Consider the following 27,958-nt stretch of genomic DNA (forward strand, 5'->3'; position numbering starts at 1 on the left):
TATTATCATCGTCATCCTTGGTTTGTTTGGAACTATTCAATATAGACCTCGTTACATAACAGGAGTAAGTACCTTCCTGCGTTTACCTACTTTACTGAACTGGAGAAAGATGTGCAAGCTACAAAAGGCCTACAAACTAAATACATATCCTACTTTAAGGACAGCAAATCTTAAATCATGTGTTTATTTTCACAGTTTCAGACAACATCGATAGTAATTGTGTTTGACAATGGATATAATCATATTGTATTTTCATTAATTGCACTTTGGGCAAATGTTTTCATATAATTCCAAGCAGAACCATGATCCTATGTTTCTAAATCATCAAGTTGTGGCCTCCAAATTAAGAAAATTTGATAAGATTGCTTTCTCATTTAAAATAATCCTGTCTAAAAAATTAGATGATCATAGCTTAAAACCACTGCAAACAACTATGTACTATTGATGTGAAAATTTCAATACACATTAGGAATAATGTTTGAACTAGTTAGAAGCAAGAATATTTTGGACCATTGTCTCTGTTGTTCCTGTAATTCTCATTTTGACTCAGAGGAAGTATTTTGCATTCCTATTCAAGTCAAACTAACTTAACATAAAAGTGAATCTCAACTATGTTTCAATTGCTATGGGAACCATAATAGGATTTTTTTTTTTTTAACTTAGTATGTGCGTCAGATTTCTGCTATCATTCTTCATTAATGTAGGGGTTTTATTTGATGATCCTATAGTTGTTTTTCAAGTTTAAACTTTTTTATCCTATTCTATTTTTGACAAGAGAAATGTATAGGGACTTATATTAAACATTAAAACTAGTTTGTTATTACAGCATCTGTTAGTACAGTTGAAAATGGCTTCCTTGAGCTCACATCACCAGGGCTTCTCAGCTTCTCAAGTTTCATGAGACTCCCTTCTCATAAAAGGTCCCCTTGTCTGGCTAGTATAGTACTCCTGAACACAGATGAGGTTCACTGGAACTGAGGCAAGAATGTACTAGAAGATGCATCCAAGAGGTTCAGTGCCTTGCAAAGGAAGCAAGAAATTCTATAGTCCATGCATCCAGGAATGTGCTCTGAGAAAGGGCATGCAATATGTGTAGCAAGGTACTGATTTATGGTGTAAAAGGTGTTCTATTGAAGGGCAAAATTTTCTATGTTTAAGTTATGATAGTATTGCCCATTTGACAAATTCATACAAATATACAGATTATTTTTATTAGATTCACCTACATTGCTCTCTTTGTCACCCTCTCTGGCTGAACGTCTTTTTTTCTTTTTTCCAACTAGTCTCCCTACCTTGGTGTGTGTGTGTGTGTGTGTGTGTGTGTGTGTGTGTGTGTGTGTGTGTGTGTGTGCCCACACATGCCCATGCCAATGACTTTCATTAGGATTGCTCCCATGAGCATATAGATGAGGGATGTTTACTGGTGCTTGGTCAACTTAGTTGTAACTATACCACCACCTGAAGGAAAAGAATTCCCCTTCTCCAGCGACCCACTGAGTTCTTATAACTTCTCAAGGAGGGGAGGGGATTCATGAGACCTTACTTCATCAAAGACAGAATGGTGTTGGGTCCAAGTTCTTACAAATTGGATGCAGGTAACTACAGCTGCTATGAGTCCATGAATTCAATGAGTGTATAAATTACAGAAAATACCTTGCACAACACTTCTCCCCATCCTCCTCCTCCTCCTCTTACATTCCTTTTTCTCCCTCTCATGTTTCATGGTCTGAGGAGTAGGTGGCATAAAGATTCTGATTAGGGCTGAGTACTTAACAGTCATTTACTGTCTGCACTTGGGTCAGTTTTGAATCTCTGAAGCAGAAGCTTCTCTGGCCAAGGCTGGGACAGCACAGTCTCTGAATACAAACATAAATACTTAGCAGGCATTTTGACAACATGTCCCATTAACAAAACAACTTCAGTAATATCTCTCCTAGGACCTATGAGTTCTCTAGTCAGTGGGATTTGACCAGGTTTACATGGTCAGGAATGCGTTACCTTATGACCTTATGAATGTGGCTCATATTCAGTCAGAAAGATTCAGTTATTCTCATAATAACTATGCCACTATTGTTCCAGTAAGCGTATCTTGTCTGTCAGATCAGTACTGCAACATGCCAAGTCTGCATTGGTTAAGACTATAGATGATTCTTCTCTTCTGGCAGCTGGCATCAGAATTTCTAGCACAATGAATACTAGCTGGAAAAGAGGGCACTTGGTTTATTTTCCTGTGTCCTATATCCAAAGTATATAGTATCTTCATAAATATAGCCTTACAGTTAAATTTTGGTGTGAAACCAAGAACAATGGCAATGGCCTATATAGTTTTTTGGTTGCTTCTGGTACCTCCCTAACCAAAACTCAGAGAGCCGTGTCTCACATTTGGCAGTGGGAATTTTGTTTAGTAACTGTTGGCTTCTGGGACCAGCATTAGCCACTCATGCAGAGGACCTTCATTCAAATGATCATTTTTTCAGTTTTTCTTAAAAAAAAAAAAAAACTGGCCAGGCAGTGGTGATTCACACCTTTAATCCCAGCACTCGGGAGGCAGAGGCAGGCAGATCTCTATGAGCTTGAGGCCAGCCTGGGCTACAGAGTGAGTTCCAGGAAAGGCACACAGCTACACAGAGAAACCCTGTCTTGAAAAACTAAAAATAAATAAATAAATAAATAAATATAAACTGTATTTTTAGTTGGCTTTTAAAATAATAGGTTTCCATATAATAGGTTAAAATTGTAAGTTTACATAATTTCTAATTTTGGTTAACTCTGCCCCCCATACCTTTCTTCAACCCCTCACCAAACCAATTTGATCTAAGGTAGAGACTATAGTACAATGACTAGGAGTGGACCATTTGTGGTCAAAATATCAAGGCTGAATTCTTGGATGTAACAAGCTATTAGTGGCTGTGTACAACTTTGTCTCATCTAGATTCAATATTTTTCTTTAAAATAGAAGCATTGATTATATTTTCTCAAAATATTTTAGTTGATCTACTATCAACTATAAATGAAAAACCTGACTCTGTGTCATTTTGTGGTTTTATTCTTATAATTAAAGTTGATTTGAGTATCATTAAGTAAATATTACATCTGTATTTGTGAATAAATAGTTGGGACAAAAACCAAAATGTCTGAACAATTTAAAAACGGAGAGAGAAGTCTTAGGTAAGAAGTAGGATAGTTTATGAGATGCATTTATCACAATGCTTAGTGTTCAAAGGTGTTCAATGCAAATTAGCTATAGCATTTTCCTTATCACTATTCAAACGTAATACTAAATAACACTGTAGCTGTAGTCTAGGAAGAAAGGTAACCTAAAGTGCTGGTTGACCTGTTTTCTATGACTTTCATAGCAAGCACTTTGAGACTACTCTGGATTCAACAGTAATCTTCCTGTAAGACTTAGATCTTTGTCTAGTTGTGTGTTAGACCAACTTGAAACCCTGCTGGGGTTCTGTGTCACAACACATTTTCACACTACACCCTCATTTGCTCTTTCTTACAGGCAGCACTCTGGGTTTGACGTTTTCTGTAGACACTGCCTTACGCTGAGAATCATTTGCCTATGGCTGATGCTAAATTTCTGTACTCTAACTCAGTGAGTTCTGGGTTAGAAATGCAACCTTCAAGTTCCGCTTGGCAATTCATGTTTTCTTTATTGCTCTCTTACAATATTGTGTCACATTCAGCTAAAACATTGCAAATAGCTCTGACAAATGCTTTCTTGACAACCCTCTTAATCAGATCAGCATATCCACAAGTATGCCATTTGAATTCTCAATTATTTCAGGCTCTGGCCAGGATCATTGTTCTCAGTAGCTATCATGAGTTATCTCTACAGTCCTAAAACACAATTTTCTTGCTGCTTTTCCCATCTCTACTAACAGTCCTTTCTCTGTTGGCTTTTCTTACAACCAACACTGTGGCTTTGGGAGTTGTATTTTATCTCTCTGTTTTTAGTAATAAATTTTAAAGTTACCTATTTCTGTATAATTTCTGTGACTGAGGGTCTAAAAGTGGCTGCAGAAAAATAGGAACATAGCATAAAAGTGGAATAAAATTACAGTTTGTCCAACGAAGACAAAAAATTGCAGTTGAAAGAAACTTAAATAGAATCTTAAATGATAGAAATTCTACTTCTAGAGAAGAAAAATGCATGATTAGAGGTTGTAGCTGACAGTGATGTATTGGCTGCAGTTAAGACTTAAAACTTAGAGTATAACAATGACATTTATCTAATTCTTTCTTTTCTACATAGGTAGCCCTTTGTGATTTTTATATTTGTCATTTTATATTTTTTATCAGTAGTTCAATATAAAATTAGGCAAATTCACAATTTCATTCCTGACAAGTATTATGGACAGTTTTATGTTTTCTTTACATATGTATTGATGAAACCTATTTAAAAATTGAAATTTTTAATGTATATCATCATATAACAATTTTAAATCTTTTGATATAATATTAAATTATAAACATATATTCCATTGTTCATTTGAACCTTCTTAACTTTAATGCTTACATCATTTATTCCCAAGTTTTACTATTATAAATTGTACAGTGTTCTCCATGAAAATACTCTTGTGTTTATCTATGAATTATTTCTTAGAAGAAATACCTAATAATAAAAAGTATATGAGTATTTTTAAGATATAACTGAGAGTTTCATATCCCAAATTCTATTAAGTTATCCTGTGGCCAGCAAGTACACTTCATCCTCGCTAGCTCTGACAAACAAGAGAAAAATTTACTACTTTTTTAAACTCTTTAACTTTAATGAAGTAGATTATTATTCATTTCATTTCATTTTGGGGTGATAAACTTGGCATGGCCATTCAACTGTTTTTTTATAAATATTTAAGAATTTATATATTACATATATGAAAACTCATGGTATGGAATATATTATAGTACTAAATAATACATGATTTTCTCATGTATTTATATGCTATAAATATATAGTAAGATATTTTATATTAACATATGTCATATAGTTATAAAAATGACTCCCCATGGGAGGCCTTACCTTCTTGGAGGAGGGAATGGGGGTGGGTTGCGAGGAGAAGGCTGGGGGGGCGTGTAGGAGGAGGGAAGAGAGGGGGAATCTGTGATTGGTATGTAAAATTTTTAAAAAAATTAAAAAATGAATAACTAAAAGTCTATTTGTAAAATTTCACAAAAGTAAGAAAGTTATATATTAATATAACAATATTTATGAGTCATAAAAACTAATTGTAGATATTTTCACTTAAAATGTTATAAAGCTTTACTTTAATGCTTGTTATTTTCATCTCTTTAAAATAATCTCTATTTGTCTTTGTAATTTGTTGTATTGCCTTTGATGTTTTAAAAGTTAAATGCCATAGTAAAATATTACTAAATAAGGCTTCAGTCATTGTATCCAATTTTACTAAGACAAAAAGGCCAATGCCCTAAAATGGACTTTAAGGAACAAGCATACTTTGTAAATTTGTGATCTGGGAAGATGTTCAAATTATTGATAAGTCATTTGTCTATTTAATTAAAATTTCCCCAAAGCATGTGAATATACTCTGAAATGCCGAGCACAGTAACAATAAAAAGAGAGTGTAGGTAATGAATTTTGCTTCCATCACTAATTTTCTTTTTCATAAACAAAAAGGTGAATAATTTTCAAATTTAAAATAGTCAATTATAATAAGCAATTTTTAGTCTTCTTTGTGAGCATTTGGTATTTAGAATAATATAATGTGATCAAGAAAATGAAATAGAACATTTCAATTCCAAATAGGAATCCAGATACTAGAGAAAGAGTTGATATTGTATAATTCTTGACAAGAAGTTGAATGAAAAAAATCCAAATTAAGTCTGGTGAAATCATGCATAAATAAATATATGACTCTGTTGAAAATATTACTTTAGGTTGGAAATCAAATTGTGTAATGCATATTCACTTGAGCTCAAGATACTGGCAAGCAGAATGCAGTGCTGGGTATCAGACATGGTTTGTTAATGACAATAATATGGGTGAGTTTCACTCATCAGTCCTGTTATGATACCTCAAGGATCAAGTAGGTTTCTCTTTGCTGTAGATACAGCAGCTTTCATGAGACTGTCCAAGTGAATGCTGCTCTGACACTCAGAATATTTCTACCCTCCTTTCTCTTCCTGTCTCTACTTCCTTCCTAAACTCTGAGTTCCATCATGTCCCTTCATCAAATTAAATAAAAAGTAAGAAAGGATGTGATGCACTAAAATAATAATATTTATTAGTGCACATTCATGCCAGTGTTGTTATGTTCCTCTACAAACCCTACAGAACTCATATTAATCTTCTGAACACTGCATGCAAAGGTGTATGCATGGGAAGCAGTGGAAGCTGTTGATCTGTGAGTTCTAATGACTGAGCCAGTCCTGTAGCCATCATGCACATGTCATATGTTTTGACTTCCTTAACTGTTCCTTCCAAGTGAGGACATGCTAAGTAAAGGGAGCCCCTGCCATGTTGGGCACGATGTAGGTGTGATGTGTTGATTAGAGCGCCAAATGGCAAATCCAAGACCCCTTTTGCAAATCATTTTGATATAGCTCTTTGGAAGATTTATAGCTATGTAATGAATCTGAAAGAGCAAAGTGAGTGTGAGGAAGAAAAGGAATTCTGTACTTCTGGTAGTCATTAACTGCTATAGTCAGCCATGCTGTTATTTTTCATTATTCATTGAGATCATAAACAAGCACTGTTGAGGAGTACTTACCGGGTCCATTTTCAAGGAATTTGCTTTTCAGCTATAATGATGTTGCCTCCCTAAATATGTTTGCACTCCTTAAGATCATTTTAAGAAGTTATTATTCTGTATTCAAGTAGATACTTCCTTGCTTTTATAAAAAAAAAATAGAGAAATGCATCTAGAAAACTTGCTACAGCTAAAACATGAAAACTGTGTGCTGCCTGTGTTCCAGACAGACAATCAGTGCAGATTAGTGACCGAGAGTCTCTTGAAACAGAATCAAATTAACAATGTAACTAATGATGTGAAGTCACTGTGAGAGTAAGTATTTTTACATAGGCCTAGGGGGAGGACAAAACAGTATTACATGCTTAATGGATTTGGCCTGTAGTCCTAAATAAAGATAATAATGCAGCATTGTAAATGCAGTTTATTCTCTCAGGAACATTCACCTCTGAGAAAATGTGAGTCGCTTATTGTATGAGAAGTTTCTTTGTGGTCTCATTTTAGTGTTGGACTCTCAGGTTTTTAGTATATGTTACTTATAATAATTACACTTTGACAATCCAAAGGCTTATTTTTAAATATCTTCATATTTTTGCAGTGAAGTTTTAAAAAAATATATACTATGTATGTGTAGTTAAAAACTATTTTCTAAAATAAAAAATAATAATTCCTATAGATTTTTAGAACAGTTTATAACATAGGGTTTAGATTAAAAACAATGAGCCCTTTCTTACCCTCTTCTTGTCTCTTTCTATATTCTACATTTGAAAGTATGTGTGTTTGTTTGATGCTAATTTTTCTCATTTGACTAGGTGTATATTGGGTCTTACTGTCTAAAAGCAACACAAGCCTCAGACTAATGACCATTTTGTCTCAGTTTAAGGACTGGGATCACAGGCATTTACCATAATTATGCAGTACCTGGTAAAGACCTGCTCACAACCACTTTACTATAACTCATTTTTGAGTCACAATCTGGTTTTAGTTTTTTTTATTCCTAGTTTCTGATTAGTTTTATTGTAAAATGTCAAGATATTTCATTTTTCACATACTTTCAACATTTTTATTGTGTTTATTGATAGATATTCATTTTGCTTTTGATTTTAAAGGAGGACATGTGCCATAGATGTCCCACTTAGAGCTGATCAGTCCACCCAGTTGTGACTCTCCCTAGTAATGGCTAACTACTGCAAAGGAAGCTTCTCTGATGAAAACTAAGCTGCACTGGTCTATGAACATAAAGATGGGTAGTAGTTAGAGGGCAGAGTGGTAGTATGTTTATTTAGCACCACAGCAGTTCTCCCCTAATGCCCATGACCTTCGCAGCCACAAATTCTTGCCCCCATTAACAACATCAGGCATGAGTTATGTCGTGTGGACAAGACCTTAAATCCAATCAGAAAGTGGTTGGCCACCATCATAACCCTACTCCTAATGCTGCACCAAAGGCAAATCTTGCCAGGCTGGCTGTTACATAGCTCAAAGCGTTCACAGCTACTAAGAATGTTGATGCCTTTTCTTCCCCAGAAGCCTGCATAGCACCTTCTAACACTGTGGAAGCTATCCAGGAAGAATGAAGCTTCCAGGTCCATATCAGCTGGATTCCATGTCCTGTGACCAAAACATATGTTGTCTTCAGTAATAGGTCTTAACAGTAGAGTCTTGCTGTGCAACCAAAAGCAATAGCAGAATTCTGTATTGTTTTGTGAGTCTCTGAGATCCATTTGACTGCAGAATGAACTCAGGCCATCAGTCTTAGAAACAGGTTTTCACACTGAATGAACCAACTTGATAGCCTCTAAAAGTTTTTTTTTTATTATACATTTTATATATTGTTTGTAGAAAAGATGTAAGAATATCATTTTATTCTTTAAAATTAGAGTCAGTGTCTCCAGAAGTCTTAACACATTTCATTATTAAACCTCCAGCTATTCTGTACACAGAGTAATCCTGTGTGGTTTCTTAGATGTGTCTTACAAGTAGATCATTTTGTAAGGTAGACATTGTATTGATTGTTATTATACAAGAAAGTTTGAATAAAATCTATAACTCACAATTAGCTTCAACAAACATTCAGAGTATAGAATTTGTGGGGCAATGATTTGTTGGTGGCTGAGAGCAGAAAGTATTTTTGTAAAGAACAAACATTATCCTGCTTTTGTAGCTCAGTAGCCTACCTATGCAGAGCTGTGTTGCCTTGGATTTGTGTGTGTGTGGGGGGGGGTGTTATTTCTTTATTTTGGCAAACATAGTTATTTTTTACTTCTTATTCCCCGTTATTATGGAAAACCTGACTGTATGTCATATCAGAATTCCTGGACCTCCAGATGCCCAATACTCTAGAATCTGTGTCCCTAGAGGTTTTTAGCAGAACATTAAATTTAGTGATACTCAGTACTTATACAAAGCACTATTAAGAACATGCTATTTGTAGACAGTTGCTTAAAGGAGAAAGGTTCCATATTCTCTGTCCAACCCACTGTAACACATCTGAGTTAAGCTTTTATTTATGTACTGTCATAGTTTGATGACTTTTTAACATCCTGGAATGCATCTTAAAATATGCTATTAACTTCCAATGAATAACTGTGTAGTAACATATCTGTGCCCTTCATTATTAATTATGAGGAATTTTGTGAACTCATTGATATAAGCAGAGATGAGTAAGAAGGTTCTACCTGGCTCTAATATTTATTAACAAGAACTTAAGTATTAATGCTCAGCTTCCTCACTCAAAATGTAATATAACAGGTGCCTGTTTCATGGAATTAGCGGGAGAGGTTATTTATTTATTTATTTATTTTTGCATAGTACCTGGCATGTAATAGATGTTCATTAATGTTATTATCCTTACTCAGTTCACCTCCAAGACATATGGAAGAATTTCAATTTCTATACCTTTAAAATGGACTTAGCTATATAAAATATTTTGCAAAATGCAAAAATAAAAGATAAGAATAAAAGAAGATTCTACCTCTTGATTCAATGCTGAGAATGGCCATGCTTTTTTGTATACTGGGTTGATTTTTCTTGGGTCAAATCAATTACATTTTGGTTGCTAAGACATGGTATCCTCAGTCTCACCTTGTCCATAGGAGGATGCATCTAAAGACACAAGCAGTCTGGAAGACAAGAGAAAAGAGGCATCAGGGATCAGGTATCTCTTTCAATGGCCTTCTGCACACACACTGCCACCCCCAACCGCTTGATCTAACTTCCTTCTTGCAGCCCTCATATCCTAAACATTTTACCACCTCCCAATAGCATCAGGGGCTGGGGACCAAGCCTTCACCTCATGGCAAGGAGATATTTAGGGTCCAACACATAATACCCTGCACAAGCAATTCTAGGCAATGATAAAATACCTGCTGGGATGCAATGCCCCCACTTCCTACAACCCCAAATCTCAAATCCCCAAATAGAACAACAAAAAAATAAGAAGTAAGTTAGTGAAGACAACCAGACCAAAAAAAAAAAATACAAATAAGGCAATTATCAGCTCATATATAAACACAGTTAAAAGGATAAAGATATAGATGGGTTTTCAAACGAGTACTCTAAGCTGTACTGAAAGGAATATAAACTTCATTGTACTGTATAAATCAACTTGTTGATGAAACCAAAGACTAACTTATTCAATGTTGGCCACGGATTTGGAAGATGTGGACATCAAAGTGAAGATGACTACAGTTTGGTTAAAAGAGATCACACAAAGTATAAAAGAAAAACTTAAACAAACAAAAAGACACAAGCAGTCACTCAAAACCATAGTTAGGAACAAATGCCTAATAAATGTACCATGAAAGATTTGTACTTATTACATTGATAAAGAGAACCTTTTTTTCTTAGAGGAGAGCACTTGATGCTTCACTTTGTTTTGTGAAATACCAGCATTAGTGTTCTATTTTAAGAGAATAGGCTTTATTTAAACATAAGTACTACCAGAGGTTATCATTTAATCTGATAATGCAAGTAGTTACTAAATGGCTAACAGTTATACAGCTGAGCAAGAGGATTCACAATCCAGGAGAGTTGGACTAAGATGACATGTCATTCATCATGCTACTCATAATGACACACAATTTAAAATATGTGTTGTGTTCATTTCTGGAATTTTCCATTTAATATTTTGGATTGCTAGGGTTATAAGTAACATAAATCAGTGGAAGGGAAACAAAAGAAATATAGGGACACAGGCACATTAGAACTGCATTTTTGACTTGCCAACCTTTTCAAATCAAACATTAAAACTTATATGATTTTATTCTGATAAGAATAACCCTTCCGACTTCTGAGGGTATTGCTCACTTGTTGCACACATTTTACCAAGGTTGAGGCCTTGTTCAACTCTCAAGTATCATATACTCTACAATTAATTCTTTTATTGTACACATATTGCAACATGATAGACTGCCTTCCAGACTCTGTGGATTCAACACTTTGAAAAGACCAAAGTCTAAGCTCTGATGGGAATGAGGTACATAAACAACAAATATACATTCATCAACACCATCATCATCATCATTATCATCAACAACAACAATAACAATAGCTGTGTTCTTCAGGATATAATGAAATACTATAAAAGAGTTAAATACTGATAATTTTGTATGTCTTATTATATATTGTTGAATTATTTTAGATAAACCTTTGGTTCATCTGGAATATATTTTTACTATTTCATTTTATATGTGGTGCCAAAACTATTTTTTTTGCTCTATGTATGCTAGGGTTTCTGCTGGCTTGATTCCAGGAAGATTCTGTGCAGGTAACCACAGCTGTTGTGAGTTCATAAGTGAAATCATGTCTTATCCAAAAGCATTTCATAATCTCTTCCCCAGTCTCTGGGTCTCACATTCTTTCTGCCTCCTTTTCTTGTTTAGTCCCTAGCACCCAGTTTCTTATTCTTAGCATTTCAACATGTTAGGCATATTGCCATTGATGCTGCTCATTACAGTAAAAAGGTTCTTTGACCAAGGCTGAGAGTTCCCTAGGTCTATAGTTATAAACATAAGTACTTAGAAGGCAGAGTCTTAACACTTACTAAGGAGGTATATACACTGGATAGTCTCTGGAATAGGAAGAATTATTCTGTTTAAAGATATGGAAATTGACAAGTTCCCCATGTCACAGTGGATTGCCTCACACTTGTACACATATGACTAGCACTAGCTGGCCTTGGTGGGTTATTTTTAAAAAAGACATGAAGTTTGTAGGTGGTCCTATTAGGATATAAGAATTTGAGGGGCAGTGAGGCTATATATGATTATATTTAATTGTGTATTTCTCAGAAAGAAACATTTTGAATTACTTTTTATATTTATCTGTCTCGCAGAGTAAAGTATATTTAGTAATCCATTTCAATGTTATGCATAAATAAATAAGAAAATAAAAATTCCTGTAACGAACTGGAGGAAGACATACAAAAACTGAATGTATCTAAGTAAAGAAAAGCAATAAAGGAAAACATAATATTAAAAGGAATACATTCTCAAAGCCCTAACTATTAGAGATCATTTAATTATCACTTAAAAATACATGGTCCTACTTTGCCATGCACACACATACGTTACTTTAATTTATTCTAAGGTTACTATCATACATGCTGTTTTATATAATATTGTGCTTATCATTGTATCATGAGCTTTAATTTTACATTGCCAGACTGTCCTGTTCTTTCAGTGTTTTCTTGACCCCTTTGGCCAAAGAATTTTTATTTACTAAAGTATTCCTAGCTGGACGGTAGTGGCGCACACCTTTAATCCCAGCACTCGGGAGGCAGAGCCAGGCGGATCTCTGTGAGTTCGAGGCCAGCCTGGACTACCAAGTGAGTCCCAGGAAAGGCGCAAAGCTACACAGAGAAACCCTGTCTCAAAGAAAAAAATATATATATTCCTAGTTTCTGGGTTTATTATTCACTGAAGAAGATATACTCTACATGCTACAAGTTCTTTCTACACTTTTCTTCTCAGATATTTATTGTTTAATACTCTTATACTTAACATTTAGATCATGGTGAGATGCATTTTACTGTTTAATTTTATGTGTGGTACCAAAATTGTTTTCTTTTTTTATGATAATCAATTAATACTACCATTTATCATTTGAATTATTTCATTATTTGAGCTAACTGTTCCTAGCAGTTCAGGCTTGCTTCAAACTAGCTATGTAGCTGAGATTGGCCTGAACTAATCCTCTTGCCTCTGACAAATATTACAACTCTGCTGTTTTATTCATTCACATGAAGTAATTTCCTAGTGTCTCTTGGTTTTTAATAGGTATTTTTTTTAAGAAAAACTTTCACAGTTAATGTTTAATATTAGGTTCATATATATGTTGCATTTGTAATCTTCTCCAGGAAAATATTAACTCTGTTCTGTTAAGTACCTTGACTTAAATGTAAAGGGTTCAGTACTTGGCTTTCAATTGTACTATTGCTATTAGTACTTAATAAACTGTCTTTACCATATGTACCACATTTTCATATTCATCTTCAATTATTTAGAATAATAAATATTTTATTAACTATATTTAACTTTATGTTAGTTTTATTAGGATTTCATTTAGATGTATTATTCTACTAGTGTGTCCTGATACAGACTGACCCTTCCTTCACTAATAATACTTAGTGGATAGCATGTTACATTCTTAAATAATTATCTTCTACTTTTAATAATTTACTGTTCTAGAATTAGGGTTTATATATTGCCTTTACCTTCCAAGCGCTTTAAATTATTCATTTATCAAAAAGTAAAATTTAGAGATTTATAATATTGCCTAGAGTAGTGAAATACAGTTAGAAATAGAAATGCTTTCTAGAATCATCTACAAAACTATCCAGCACCAATTGTTTCATAAATCTTAGCTATTTAATCAGCTTTGTAATCTTCTTTACTGGATTTGTTCACATTTTCCACTTTTTTATATACTGACAACAAAAATTTTGACAAATCATGTATTTTCTAGATATTTTGTTTAATCTTGTTTCCATAAAGTCCCTTATTAAATTCTATTTTTCTCTTTAGAATCTCCTCTGAATCTGCATTGGTCTTTTTCATACATCTACTCCTCGACACTGTCTCATATATGTGGAAAATGACAATAGATGAGATCAAAGGCATCTGCTTCCTAATTATCTCTCCTAATTCAAAGAGTGAGCAGGAGTCAGGTTCTTCCATAACATAAGCAACACTTCCAGAATATTTGAATTTGTTTTGCTGGTAATAGAGATGCCAAACTGATAATGCAAATTTTTAAATTGTCTTACTTTGGATTTTTCTTATGCTTTAGGGGTCAAATAATATCTTTAAATTTTTATTTGAAAGATTGACACCTTTGAAGGATTTCACCTTCCAACCATTTGACTCTGAGAGTTGTTCTTGAAATTCATTCTATAAAGCCAGACCAACTGACAGCAAATGGGGAAATTCTTTGAGAGTGGCAGTGTCTTCCAAACAGCTTCTGTGTAAGACTCTATGTACCGTGTAGTCCGAAATGAGCCTTTCTGTCACAGAATGCTGTGAAGTTGACCTTTCGGCGGCTGTGTGGATTGTAGCAGCGGCAGGATGCATTCTGACTGCCCAACTGTCTTCTCAATGAAATAGTTGTCATTTTCCTGGGTCATCTTGTGCTGCATCTGCCGACGTCTTGTCAGTGGTTTGGGAGATGGCAACTCATCTGGGAACTGACATGGAGAACATGTTATCTGTGCTCTGCAGTTAAACCTCTGCTTGACTAGACCTGTCATTTACTTGAACACAATGGAGTCGATTTTCTGCCTTTTTCTTTTAAAGATACCACTTGTGTTTAAGGAATTTTTTAAAATGGGATGTTTTCCTGCATTTAAGCACATTTTGTATAGAGTTTATGTTTTTAAAGATGTCATACAGTAAGATAAGTGTATGCAAGATGGACTTTGGAAGAGAGGTTACTGTTTCTAAATGATCCCTTTCTGAAACTGTGAAATTGGGACTGAGAGAAATTCTGATTGCTTGCTATTGTTTTGCCAAATTGGTGTTAGGTTATGGAGTTTGGAGTTTGCATGCATGTCTGAAGTTATATTTTCAGAGGAATTGGTATCTAAACATTTAAAGTTGGCATTTTGTGTTCTAAAACGTTTGGCTTTTCTTCATTCTCTGTTCTCCCTTGTTAACCTTTTATTGTTATCATCTTATTGTAGGAAACTTCTTCAATGCCAAGGGAAAGTGAGGTGTAATAGTGGCAAGTGACAACTTAGGGAACTGTAGGAAATCCAGTCCTCTTCTCTGAGCTTGTTGAGCACATTGATTATTCTAGCTTCTTAAGGATGCTTCTGCATCTAAACAAGGAGGAAAGTGCGTTCACTTGTAGTTGGCATTTTCTTTGTTAGGAGCCACCAACCAGCTCCCAAATAAAGACACAGAGACTTATTGTTAACTATGGATGCTGAGCTTTAGCTTAGGCTTGTCCCACTAGCTCTTTTAACTTAATTTAACCTGTTTCAATTCATCTACATTTTGCCTTGGGGCTTTTTACCTTTTTTTTCTTTCTGTATGTCCTACTATCCTACTTCTTCTGTGTCTGGCTGGCTGGCCCCTGTTGTCTCCCTGGCATCTCTTTTTTTTTTCTCCCCTGACCCTAAATTCCTCCTCCTACCTACTCTCCCTTACAACCATCACTATCCCCCTATTATGATAAAACTTTTGTTATTCTCTTTTTATCACATTTCAGTATATTATACCATGATGATATGGAAAAAAATATTTATTTCTAACTTAAAGAAAAATGTAAAATTTTAGCATTTTTATTTAGTGAATATAATAGTCCATTTTCTTTCATACTGATGTGTTTGAATTCAAATTTGTTCAAAAGTAAACTCAAGTAACTTTTCTTCTTTCACATTAAGGAATAATGGATCAGTATTTGGTATTTGATCACTTTGAGACACAGCAGTATAGTTTAGCTTTCCTGGGGGTAAAGTGTTATCATGAGTTTCCTTTGTTAGGATGTTGACAGTTAGAAGGCTTTACAAAAACAAACAAACAAACAAAAACCCAAAAAAACTACTGTGGAGTTACACACAATACTTAGATAAAAGGCTTAGAAATTGTGAAACTAAATAAAAAAAATAGTAATTGTGTATAACATTCAAATACCCAATACCCATAAATCTTTAGAAGGTGTACATAGTTTAAGAGACATCTATACATATAAAAGAGCCAGCAACAAATAGCATGATCACAGAGAGCACTACATAAAAGCTAATTCTAAGAAAAAAATCTTTGGTTTAAGAATAAGTCTAAGCATAGACAATTAAATTTTAAATCTCTTATGAATGTAGACAACAGTGCTAGTTATTATAAACAGATTATATACACACACTATAGACACACACACACACACACACACACACACACACACACACACACACACACATACCAATTGCAAATAGTATGATTGCCAGGATTAAAACTTTTTAGATATATTTTTCAGTCCATAAGACACTAAGAGGTCAGCCTTGTATTATAAACATACTGAAAGCTTCTTACAGATGGTAGGCAAGGTCTCCAAAGGCCCACAATTGTCTTCATAAGCATGTGCTGCTGCCTGGATTTAAAAGGCGATAGTCAGGTGGACTACAGAAAGTCAATAGCCAGGTCAGACACTGTATGAAAAGATTCCATCTTGTACATCAGATTCTTTTCAACAGTTCAAAATTAGCTACAGCTGTATGGGTGGGAAGGATTCTCCTGCTAACTTTCTATAACCACAGTTTTCATGAATTGTCTCTTTCTGATGCAGTGGGGCTTTTATGGCTCTTGGGTCTTTCTTATAGGTTTTACCCTCTGTGGGGTTAGCTCAGACTATTCAGCCTAGCTCAGAGCCAAGGGGCAGAAGGACCATGTTCTGACCTCTTGTGACCGCCACTTAGGCTGCATGCCCTTTTACTTGGTGCAGATGATCTGAGCTCCTGTCCTTGGGCTTGCAAAGCAATACTCCCTAGCAGTTGAACATCACGCTGGCCCTAATTTTTATTTTTGAACAGTGACTAGAGATACTACGATCAGGTAAATAAAATTCCAGGACACTATGTGGATCTATCTGTGTGTGTGTGTGTGTGTGTGTGTGTGTGTGTGTGTGTGTGTGTGTATGCTTGAATATTATACATCATATATATGCTTTAGTATTATACATCATATATATACATATATGTATATGCACTTAAATATTACACATCACATATGTTGACACAGAAAGGAACATCCACTCAGAGACACAAAGTGTTTCACTACATGCTTTGTTTCCGATCAGTTAATCTGACATAAAGTCAATAGTTCCGTGTTGCTTTCTGTCACTTACAATAGTACACAAATTTACTAAAGAACGATTACCACCAAAAATGATAAAAATAATTTCATGATTCCTAATATATGATAGTACTAAATATGATGGAAATGTCTCTATGTAAATCATCTTCAGTATGGTAACTCATGAAAGGTGTTTTAACTTCACTGAGCACACCTGCTGTTAAATGAAATTAAGGGACCTCAACATACCATCTTAATGTTATTTAGAAGCTCTGTGGAAGTTCTTGCCTTTTCTTCTAAGACAGCTGATTTCTGTGAATAGAATATATGATAGTTATTTCCATGCAGCCTGCATCCCTCTTTCATCTACACATGATATAATAAAATCACCAGCTTGTTTCTGATGTTAATTCTGGTTCTTGCAAAGAACATATTTCTGAAAACATAAATCACACATGATTTCTGACCAAAGTTGCCCATAGCTGTCACCATGTTTCTACACCATTTGCATGTGTCCATTTGCTGGTGAGTCTTGGACTGAGGGCTTCTCATTTTCTGAGCTGAAAGGATGAGTGTAAAGAATTACTAGCATTTACATTTCCAATATCTTTTAAGTCTAGAAAAGAAAATCACTTGAGACAACTTCATTAATGACATTTGTCCTGTGATTACTGGTCTCATTTCCCTGAATTAAGCTTTGTTCTGTTGTAATGTTCTGAAACCCTCTTCCTCTATAGACAAATTCACCTAATGCATAGCACAGAATGCATCCTCTTCTAAGTTTCTGAGGTAATATGGAGTTTAGAATCTCTTGTTTGATAAGTAGAACAATAACATTGCCAGCTGAGGTTTGCTCCATTACTTCAAAATCTTTTACTGTCTGGGAATTTTCTGTGTCCCATTATTATATTCACCAAAGCAGCACCAACTGTTTACTCCCTTCTGCAATCCCTCAGGTTCTTGAACATTATGTTTGGGTAAACACTGGTGTGCTGAATTCCCATTCAGTATCTATAAAAGATACTTTTTAATCTACTACAATAGGATAGGCAGAAAAATATTTATGAGTGATGCAATTAGGAACTTTATGCTAGTATGATTTATGCATGCCCTCTTTACCATTTTAGAGCATCATTGTTTGCTACACAATGAAATCCAGGCACAACTGCAAATGTTTTCCTAGGGTTAACGTTTAAAAGTACTTCCAAATGACTAGCTAAAACACTATCTTAAGTTTTATGTATTATTCTGGTCAGCACTCAAAATGAAATTTAAGCACTGCTTTTTCTTCTATTTAATGCCATAGAACAGGCAATTTCTACTTTTCCTGTGTAATGGCCATGTCATTGCTCTGTATGAACCTTTTAAACTTCCCAAAATGTTAAAGTTCCAGGGCTCCAAAGTCCATTCAAACATAAAAGACTTAAGTAAATATTACATTACCTTCTACATATACCATATATCCCTAATATTGCTAGTATGTGAATGGCCTGCGGTCTTTCCATGCTCCTCTTCATTTCTGGTGTTTTAATCTCTTCAGTTTCACTATTTTAAGTATTCCTGTAGCCCATCATTAATAACTACAGAGTTATAAGATTTTTGTATTTATGCCTGACATGAAGAAGACTGATTTATTTTTCAAGTTCATCTCCCAAGATGCTTTGTTGAGGTGTACAAGAACTTAAGGCCAGAAGCCATCAAATATGTTGAACTGGGAACTATTCACCATTTATGTATATTCTCTTGCCTCCATATTTTACAGCTCTGGACAAAATACATTTATTAAAGGAGAAATAAATGGATACTGTTCTTAAAGGCATTGACACAGATGAGCTATGTCTTGTGTGTATATATATATATAAATATATATATATATTTCATTTTGAGTGCTGACATATATATATAGTGTATATATACATATATATATGTATATATATATATATATATATATACACAATACACCCTTTTTTCCTTAATAGTTGTGTGTCTGTTTAAGAAGGTATTCATCAGATGTATTTTCCATGATTTATTTGACGTGGGATTACAGTCTGATGAACAATAAGGCAGCAATTTTTCATGAAGTGAGTGTAATTAATTTAGAATTTCTATAACTCTATAACTCTACAATTTAACAATGTTTATAAGTAAAATTTTTGAAGACTTTCATTTATGTTAATACTCTACAGCTTCCATTTCAGGAAACTGAAAATGTGTATGAATATAATCTTAACATTTATGTTTATAATGTAATATTTAATTATCTTATAGTGGTAACTGGTTATTAGTTAAGTTAGGAAAGTATTCATGACCTCTACTATTATTTTATTTTTAGAAATCAGCATTTATATTAGTCTGTCTGCATTTTTATCAAACTATTCTGTTTAACACTTGTATGTTCATGATACATAATTAGTCTGAATTTTTTAAATTCAATTTTATAACCTAAGAAAGTTACAAACAGCCAAAAGTATACATTTTGAGTAATTGCCTGCCAATTTTGACCATAATAAAAATAAAGTTTTGGTCATCCTATTATTACTATCCTTTCCTTTGTAATGACACTTATCAATACGCTTCCTTAATGATCACTTGAACATAATCACAGCACCCATATTTAGCACAACCTTATATAGAACTAAGCATTACTTACACTTATCTCTTCTTTGGCTTTGGAAGTTACAGGTTTGTATATGCCTTGGCAAATTAAAAAAAAATAAGAGGATGTCAAGCTTGATATTCAGAAAAGTAATGTAAGAAAGTCTCCTTTTAAACAGAAAACTTAAAATTTCCTGTTAAATCAAATGCCTTCATGCTGATCCATGTTTGCTTCCATGGACTCATTTTTTTCAGAAATCTTTTGTACTTTTAACTTCTTCAAAATCTACCGTAGTTCTAGTATTTGTATACCTAGGGACAAATTGACTTCAAACCCTTACTCTATTACAAATTGTAGGGGATTTTTCACCACACAAAATAATCCTTTCAATTAAATTTTTCTAATTCTTTGCAAGGCTGAGAGTGTGTGAGCCATGAAAGTCTGGGCTTTATTAGACCAGCAACTCTCAAACATCCAGCTAGCACATGGTGCATGTAAGTTCTTGTCTAAGCTAGATTTCCTAACAGCCAAAGTTACTGTACACAAGCATCATCTCTCAGATAAAGGCTCCAAGGCTCCTTAAAGCAAAGACACTCAGTACATCTACTGATTCCTGTTAGCAGTAGAAAAGATCCAGGCCTCTACCTGTGGAATTGGAAGCCCTGGAGTGAAGGTCAAGTAATATTCTTAATATAAAAAGTTGTTTAAGTGAATTTGATGGAGTAAACACAGAATGGAGAACTTTCTAGTAATGCATAAGCAGTCTGTTTTAGGTTGCTTTAGACAGGACTTTGCAGGGGTTGAGGTGGGGAGGTGAATGGGATGACTTACAAAAGTTTTGTTTCCTTTCTTTTCCTGTGATGCCCTTCAGGAAATCAGACATCTTCATAGCCGAGAATGCACCAGCTGCTTGATAATTCTTTTAGTAGATGTGCTTTTCAGAAGTGATTCTTGTGTTTGCTTTTTCATAATTCAGGTGCTTACTGTTCATCTGCTTTCCACAGAGTCAGGAAGATGCTATGTAACCGGATTTTACCATTTACACATTTACTTTCACCAACATGTTTAAAAAGTCTTGGAAATGCAAAGGCTGATGAAAGCTAATTCTAATCTTGATAATTTTGAAAAATCAGAAAAAAACTAAAACAAAACAACAACAACAAAAAAAACACTTCCAAGAAATCTTTGCATCTGGGTGAGGTTTTTGAACTGGGCTATGATGATATTTTTCAAGTCTTAACTTACACATTCCTTTAGTCTTTGAAAGCTAGGAGTGCAGGCAAACCACGGCTCTCTGGGCTCCATCGAGTGACTGGCTCTCAGGCATCCAGCTAGTGCACTGAGGGTCAGTACTTAAGTGTTTTCTAGTGTGGCTATCTCACCTCAGCCACACAAGACCTGTGAGCTACTCGGGGGCTGACCGTGTTATTAGACTGCTTTCGTGTTCCAGTCACAGTTTAACAAATTCCAGTTCATTGTAGTTGCCCCTGACTTTGTTATTTTTGCTTTCTATTTTTCTTTCAAGAGAAAAACACTATCATCCACCTGCAGCAAATCTTCTGTCCATACAGTGAGACAACCTATTTCTTCTTGGAGAGAAAACAGACTTACAAAACTGAAGTAATGAGATTATTAATATTCCCATGGCCGATGTTTGCTTCATTGTTTAAATTGGTTTTTTATATATTTTGATGTATTCATTTGTCACTGAGTTTCATGATTTAAATTATAAAATGAATATTCCAAAAATAAATCATTTACTATGTCACTCTGATCATTAAATGCAGGTTTCTGTGACTGCTTTATATATTAGGCATAGGGCCAATAATTTGTATGGGGTGTTCCAGATGAATAATTTACAGATAATGTTAACACATAAAAATAGTTGATGTATTTGCAAATATATATATATATATATATATATATATATATATATATATATATAATATGCGTGTAATATGTATCTAATATATGTGTGTGTGTGTGTGTGTGTGTGTGTGTGTGTGTGTGTGAATATCTATCTTGATTTTATGTAGTGACCTTTTCTGTGATGTTTACAAATCATCTTTTTAAAAGCACACCTTTAATGGCATTATTAAGATGTCTTAAAACACCTATGAATTTCCATTTATATAAAGGAGATTATATTGAACTAAGAAATACTTACAATAATTATTAAAAACTGTGTCTTTGCATTCTCAAATGGAGAATGTTCGTGCTACCTACAAACGAACAGACTTGACCTGACTTTAAATTGATGAAATAGATTTCATCAACTGAGTCCTTTATATCCATTATAAAACTAGATTCACATCCATTTAGTCTATGTATCATAAAGCACAATTTCTCCTACTTTTTCACTGCCTTGAATGGTCTATCTGAGTATATCCTGGGCTGTTTATCCATATCAAAGACATTAGTCATGTCTATTTTTATTTTACAGCTGTGGTTAGGAATAACTGAAAGAACACCTAATATATACCAAGATTGTTTGGTGATGCACCAAATACCATCTGCTGCAGTATGAAAAATCTGGCCAGCATCTATCATGTCCTTCTCCATGATTGCTGGTGTCACAGTAAGGACCAGAGTAGTATCTCCAATAATTACTGTCCAAAATTACCTTGAACCTGTTTGGCATCAGTGTGGGTCTGTCTTAGGTTTCTATAACTGTGATAAACAACATGACCAAAGAAACTTGGAGAAGAAAGAGTTCATTTGATCTTATACTTGCACATAACTGTCTATCACAGCGGAAAGTCAGGGCAGAACTCAAGCACGGCAGGATCCCCGAGGCAAGAATGAATACAGAGGCCATGGAGGAGTGTTACTTACTGGTTTACTACTGATAACTTGCTCAGCCTTTGCTCTTACAGCACCTTGGACCACCAGCCCAGAAGTGGCACCGCCACAGTGAGCTGGGCCTTCTACACCAGTCACTAGTCTGGAAAATGTACTATAGGCTTCCCAAAGGTCAATCTGGTGGAGGTATTTTTTTCAATTGATATTCCCTCTTCAAAATGCCTCAAGCTAGTGTCAAGTTTACATAAAAACTAGCTATCACAGGGTCTCTGGAGACTAGTTCAGGCTTTGATAGCAACTTAGTCAAAAAAGCCCCTCCAGCTGTGACATGCCTAGGTGATCATGGACCACATCACTTCCCTGCCATAATCATTTCACTTGTTTCTAGTCTCCTAGTTCCTCTAGAGTGCCTGAGTGTATTACAGTCACAACATCGGTTCCAGCTTGTATGTGTGTAGACCCAGGACTCCCTTCGAAGTTCCTCGATCCTGACAGTCACATACAGACCACTTATTGGCCCATGCTGGCCTTATGTTGGCACATTTTAGTTCTCATCGTCCAACCTAAAATGCCTCATGATAGCATCAGCATTTTAAAACATACGCATTGTTTTAGTCTATGTCGGCTTAGCCATTATTTTAGAGATAACTTTACACATTAGCCAAAATGGAAGCTTTTGCTTGACCAAATTAGATGTTCTATTTGCATTTGCTTGTTAACTGGAAATGAATTTAATTTAAAGAATTTTGCTTTATGGTACTGTAGTAGTTGTGAATTTAACTCAGTGACAAAGACCTAACAAATATAAGGCCCTGGGTTTGGTCATCAGTACTGGGATGAAAAGGCATACTTCCACAAAGATAAAGGAAGAAAAGAAAGGGTAGTGAAGGATGAGGGAAGAAGGAAGGAAGGAAATTAAAAATTTTTTTTTTAAAAAAGTACATGTTTGCTATTACTAAGAATCAACGTAGAAAGAAAATAATGTGGTGTAACATTGGCGTGCATATAGACCACACCTCCAGCCAAATAACCACTTTTATTCTACAATTCCATTGAATCTCCTGAGAGGCCTGAAAAGGTGAAGAGACCTAACAAATGTATGAACAGCATTAACCACATACCGATGGGACAGTTTTGTTAGTAATTTGAAAGCCTGAATTTCTGTCCATTGTCATGTGAAACAAAATCAGACATTCAGCTAGATATTATGTTTCTCAGAACAAACTAATTTCTTTAGTAAAAATATCAAAATGTTTAGAGGTTCTGAGACAAGAGAGTTAGGACATAGCTCTCTCATATCAGAAATAAAATGACTCATCGGCTCATATTTAAGTCAAATCGACTGTGTAAACCTTGGTTTATTTTCTAAATTGTCCATAGCGGTGAGTACAGAATCAAAGATTAATACAAAGGACTTAGTATTTTTCTCATTCTTTGAAATCTTTACAAAATGTTATAAAAATCCAGTTTTTGTTTCAATATGACCTTCACTATGTTTCATTAAAAACAGAGGGAAGTAATGACAACACATTTCTGAGGAGTTTAAAAGTTCTGAAATGAGTGGTAATCAAAATGACTTTCATCCTCTTCTGAATAAATAAATAAATAGTAAATAAATAAAACTTTATTTTAAAGTCCTTTTGTATCTTCCTGTCACTAATTTTTATGACAAAACTTTAAGCAATAATTGACCTGTCTTCTTTCCCATCTCGATCTCTTTCCATTTTAACCTTTCTATTATGATTTACAAGTTTTAGAGCTCAGCACAAAACAGACACTGCTTTTTCGAACTTCCCTTCCTGTTATGAGTACTGCCGCTAGGAATGAAAGATGCTTCGCCCTGACACTGACCTCTACGCAGGGTTATAAATGACTGCACTAGACATATGCTAAGATGTATACTGGTCACTGTTTTCATAATTTACCTGTCACAGCTCTATTTATAAGGGGATTTTTTATGGGTTGCTTCTATATTTAGGTAAAGGTAAAAGGCTCCACATATCTATTTAAAAAGAACAGGCTTATAAAGAATACCTAATTTTAAATATAAAATGATAAAGATCTCAAGTAGCTACTTTTCTGCAAAGTCAGCAGAGTAAATAAACGGCTCATGTTTGAAGTACCAAAGAGCGCGATGCAGTAAATCCACTGTCAGTAGGGCATCTGCTGTTAAGTCACTCTGGACCGACACAGCACGATGGCACATGGTTCTCTATGTCCGGATGAGGGCAACTGCAGGGAGCAATGTGGTTTCAGTTTCAAATTCCCTAAGAATCCGTTTGCTTACAATACATGGAGTTAGACCATTTCCTCTTTGCCTCTCCTCCTTCTCACCCCTCCCCTGTCTCTCCCGTCCTTTCTCACTCTTTCCTCAAATTTATTGTCCTTTTATTTAATTGTTGTTTTATTTATATATGTATTATATATGACTTGTATTTTATATATCTGTGTTTCTACATAAATCACTACAACCTAATAGGCCCATATAATATTGCTTATAAGTATATGATTTAGTGATGACCACTTGGCATTAGAAAATAAATTGGTGTGCTCTTCCCGGGGAAGACTCTTTATTTCCACTCTCAGCATACTTAGTGGCTTGTTGTTCTTTGTCTAGAGTTAGGACCCATGAAATTTCCCCTTTCCATGTTCCTATGTCTAAGAAGAAGCTTCTCTTTGCAACAATTGGAGACAATTACATACAACCACAACTCATCAAAATGCAGAAAACAAGTGACTGTGTAGTGCCCAGCCCCAACTGATACATCTGTAACACAGTGCCAGCATCCATGTTCAAGGAAATTTACAGAATAAAAATCCAGAAGAACAGGATATCTGCTGTAAGATTATGTCTTCTGGAAATGTCAGGAAAGCTAATCAAACCCATGACATCTCAACAACATGGCTGCCTCAACAAGACCTGAACGAGATGGCATCCAAGAATCTATTCAGTAGATTCTATACTTACTAGCCTTTAACATTGGAAACTGAAAAAAAAAAAAAGCCTGTTAAATTTTTGCTAGATTCCTGAATAATATTTTGTCACAGATATATGTGTGATATATTTTCTCTCTAAAGTGTATCAGGCTTTTCTTTTGGGACACCAACCAACTCCCAAATCATGACACAGAGACTTAGCTATGAATGCTTGGCCTAGCTTAGGCTCATTTTTGGCTAGCTCATTTTTCTTTAACTTAACCTGTTTCTCTTTATCTACCTTTTGCTTAAGGGCTTTTTACCTTTCTTCCTTCTGTATATAGTACTTTCCTGCTTCCTCCAGTGTCTGGCTGGCTGGTGGCTGCCTCTACCCCAGGCATGTCCCTCTCTTTCTCCCCTGTTCTTTCCTCCTTTTTCTTGTTCTTCTTCTCTCTCTAGCCTAGATTTCTCCTCCTACTTACTCTCTGCCCTCCAGCCCTGCCTATCCATTCTCTGTCTAGTTATTGGCTATTCGGCTTTTTATTAGACCAATCAGGTGCCTTAGGCAGGCAAAGTGAAACAAATGCAACACATCTTTACATAATTAAACACACATCCTTACACCATCAAACAAATGCAGCATAAACAAATGTAACTCATCTTTGCCCGGTTAAAGAAATATTCCAAAACAAGTAAGATCTTTTTTGAAAAGAAAATAATATTTTAAATGACTGTTATTTCCAGTTTTTACAGTGATGATTCACAATATAAATTATTTTGTCAATTAAAAACAAAAATTAGCCTGCAAATATAAGGAAAACATCCTTTATCTTAAAAATAAAATTACCATACCATCAGTGAATGTAGGTCCCGCACTCAGTGTTCCTTGGTTTTCCTGGTGGTATAATCACAGCTTCATTTTAGTGTTCTGTCTCTTTTTCATTATCTCACATTTTTCTGTTTTGAAGAAGTACTAAAGTTAATTGGTTTAAATTTAATTATTCACTGAAAAGTTTCTTAAGATTGTATGCTAAAATGTATATGAAACATTTCATTTAAAAGCAATTAAGAGTGTTATGCCTTGTTAAATTAATTTCTTTCACGTTTCTTGCACAGTATGTGTGATGTTTCACATGAGAGAGAGAGAGAGAAACCCGTTCTGCTGTTGCTCTTGTGACTGTGGTGTTTCTCAGATCAGTCTCCCAAAGGAGCAGCTGGCTGACCAGGCACCGCCTGGATCCTCACTTGATAGACATGAAGGATAGACCACTTATGGGATAGCTGTGAGAAAAGATTAAAACACATTCCCATCCACAGATCCTTTGATTCGGTATTTCTCCATTATTGCTTTCTATAACGTTATAGCTTCCACAGCACAGACAGTACATTTCAATGAATTCAACTACTAAACTTCCCTTACTGATCATATTGGTTTTATGTTTATTTCATTCAACCTAAGGCATTCTGACATTAGCCTTTTTCATACTAAGTTTCTAAAGTTGTACCATGTGGCCAAAATTAGAGCTACAAAAACATTGTCTCCTACCATATTACCAGTGACTTGTTTATGCAAAACTTATGTGTAAAGTACCTCCTACAACTTTAAGGCGTCCATACAGCAAATAAGCATTAGATTCACAAATATTATTAGAAAAAAAAAAAAAAAAGAACACTGCAAGAAGGGGAAGCAGTCGTATAGTATCTATCTGAGGGAGTTGAAGGACTCTATCATGAAGATAAAATTCAGACAAGAACACGATGAATGCATGGTATTTTTCCAGGCAGGGAAAAAAATCATATAAAATGGAGCTTAAAATATGCAGAAACAAAGATGAGGTTGTCACATTTCCCGACCTCAAGTGGTACTGAACAGGACATATAAATGACAGTAGCAGAATTTTGAACCTTTAAGACAGACTTTGATATTTTATTCTGTAAATCATGCCTCTGTGGTTTGACTCAATGAACTGTGCTTCCTGGAGCATGAATAGAACCTCACGGGAAAGAAAATATATTACCTTATCACTCTCTTAGCAAATGCTAGGGTATAGAAAATAATTAAAACAATTGTTTTGGAGACATCCTTTGAGGTTCTAAATAGAAAGGTGACAAGGTGAGATCTCCGTCTTACAATTAGACTGTAGAAAACAAGAAGCACTTAATAAAAGGGAAGAAAGACCCAAGTGTGGGGAAGAAACCATGAGACCTGAAGTACTGCAAATGAAACCGAGGAGGACTGAGCTGGCTCAGTCATTAGGGTGCAGACAAAAGGCAGGATTGGAGAGGTCTAAGTGTAGTTAAATCTCAATGATTTCTTCAATATTACAAAGGAAAAAGATCAAGCAATTTTCACAGTTTGGGTTTGTGTAGCCAGGTGGGTAAAAATGCCTCTTACAGTGTTGACAGTGAAAGGCAATACAAAGTCCAGTGTGGAGAGGATGCATCTTTCAAGGAATATAATTACCTATTGGCATCTATATGAAACTGTCAATCAAACAGGAACAGACAGAAATCTAGGACCAAGCTGGCTATTTCTGGGCAGGGCAATACATTTGTTAAGTCATCAATATGTAGGCAGAATCAAGGTTTGTAAATATTTCAGTAGTATGGCTAAGCATTGTTAATATGGTGAACTTAGACCA

General features: G+C 34.9%; 1 protein-coding gene across 1 annotated transcript in view; it reads left to right on the forward strand.

Annotated features, from left to right (window-relative positions):
- The window catches only part of Nkain2 (sodium/potassium transporting ATPase interacting 2), a 594,649-nt gene that overhangs the window by 14,715 nt on the left and 551,976 nt on the right, over positions 1 to 27,958 (forward strand). Inside the window, exon 2 of the mRNA XM_059272973.1 lies at positions 1 to 64. This exon is cut by the window's left edge and continues 74 nt beyond it. Coding sequence (XP_059128956.1) covers positions 1 to 64 — 64 coding nt within the window. The remainder of the gene's footprint in view (positions 65 to 27,958) is intronic.

This window comes from Peromyscus eremicus, chromosome 8b, assembly GCF_949786415.1.
Source record: "Peromyscus eremicus chromosome 8b, PerEre_H2_v1, whole genome shotgun sequence".
In the NCBI taxonomy this organism is placed as follows: domain Eukaryota; kingdom Metazoa; phylum Chordata; class Mammalia; order Rodentia; family Cricetidae; genus Peromyscus; species Peromyscus eremicus.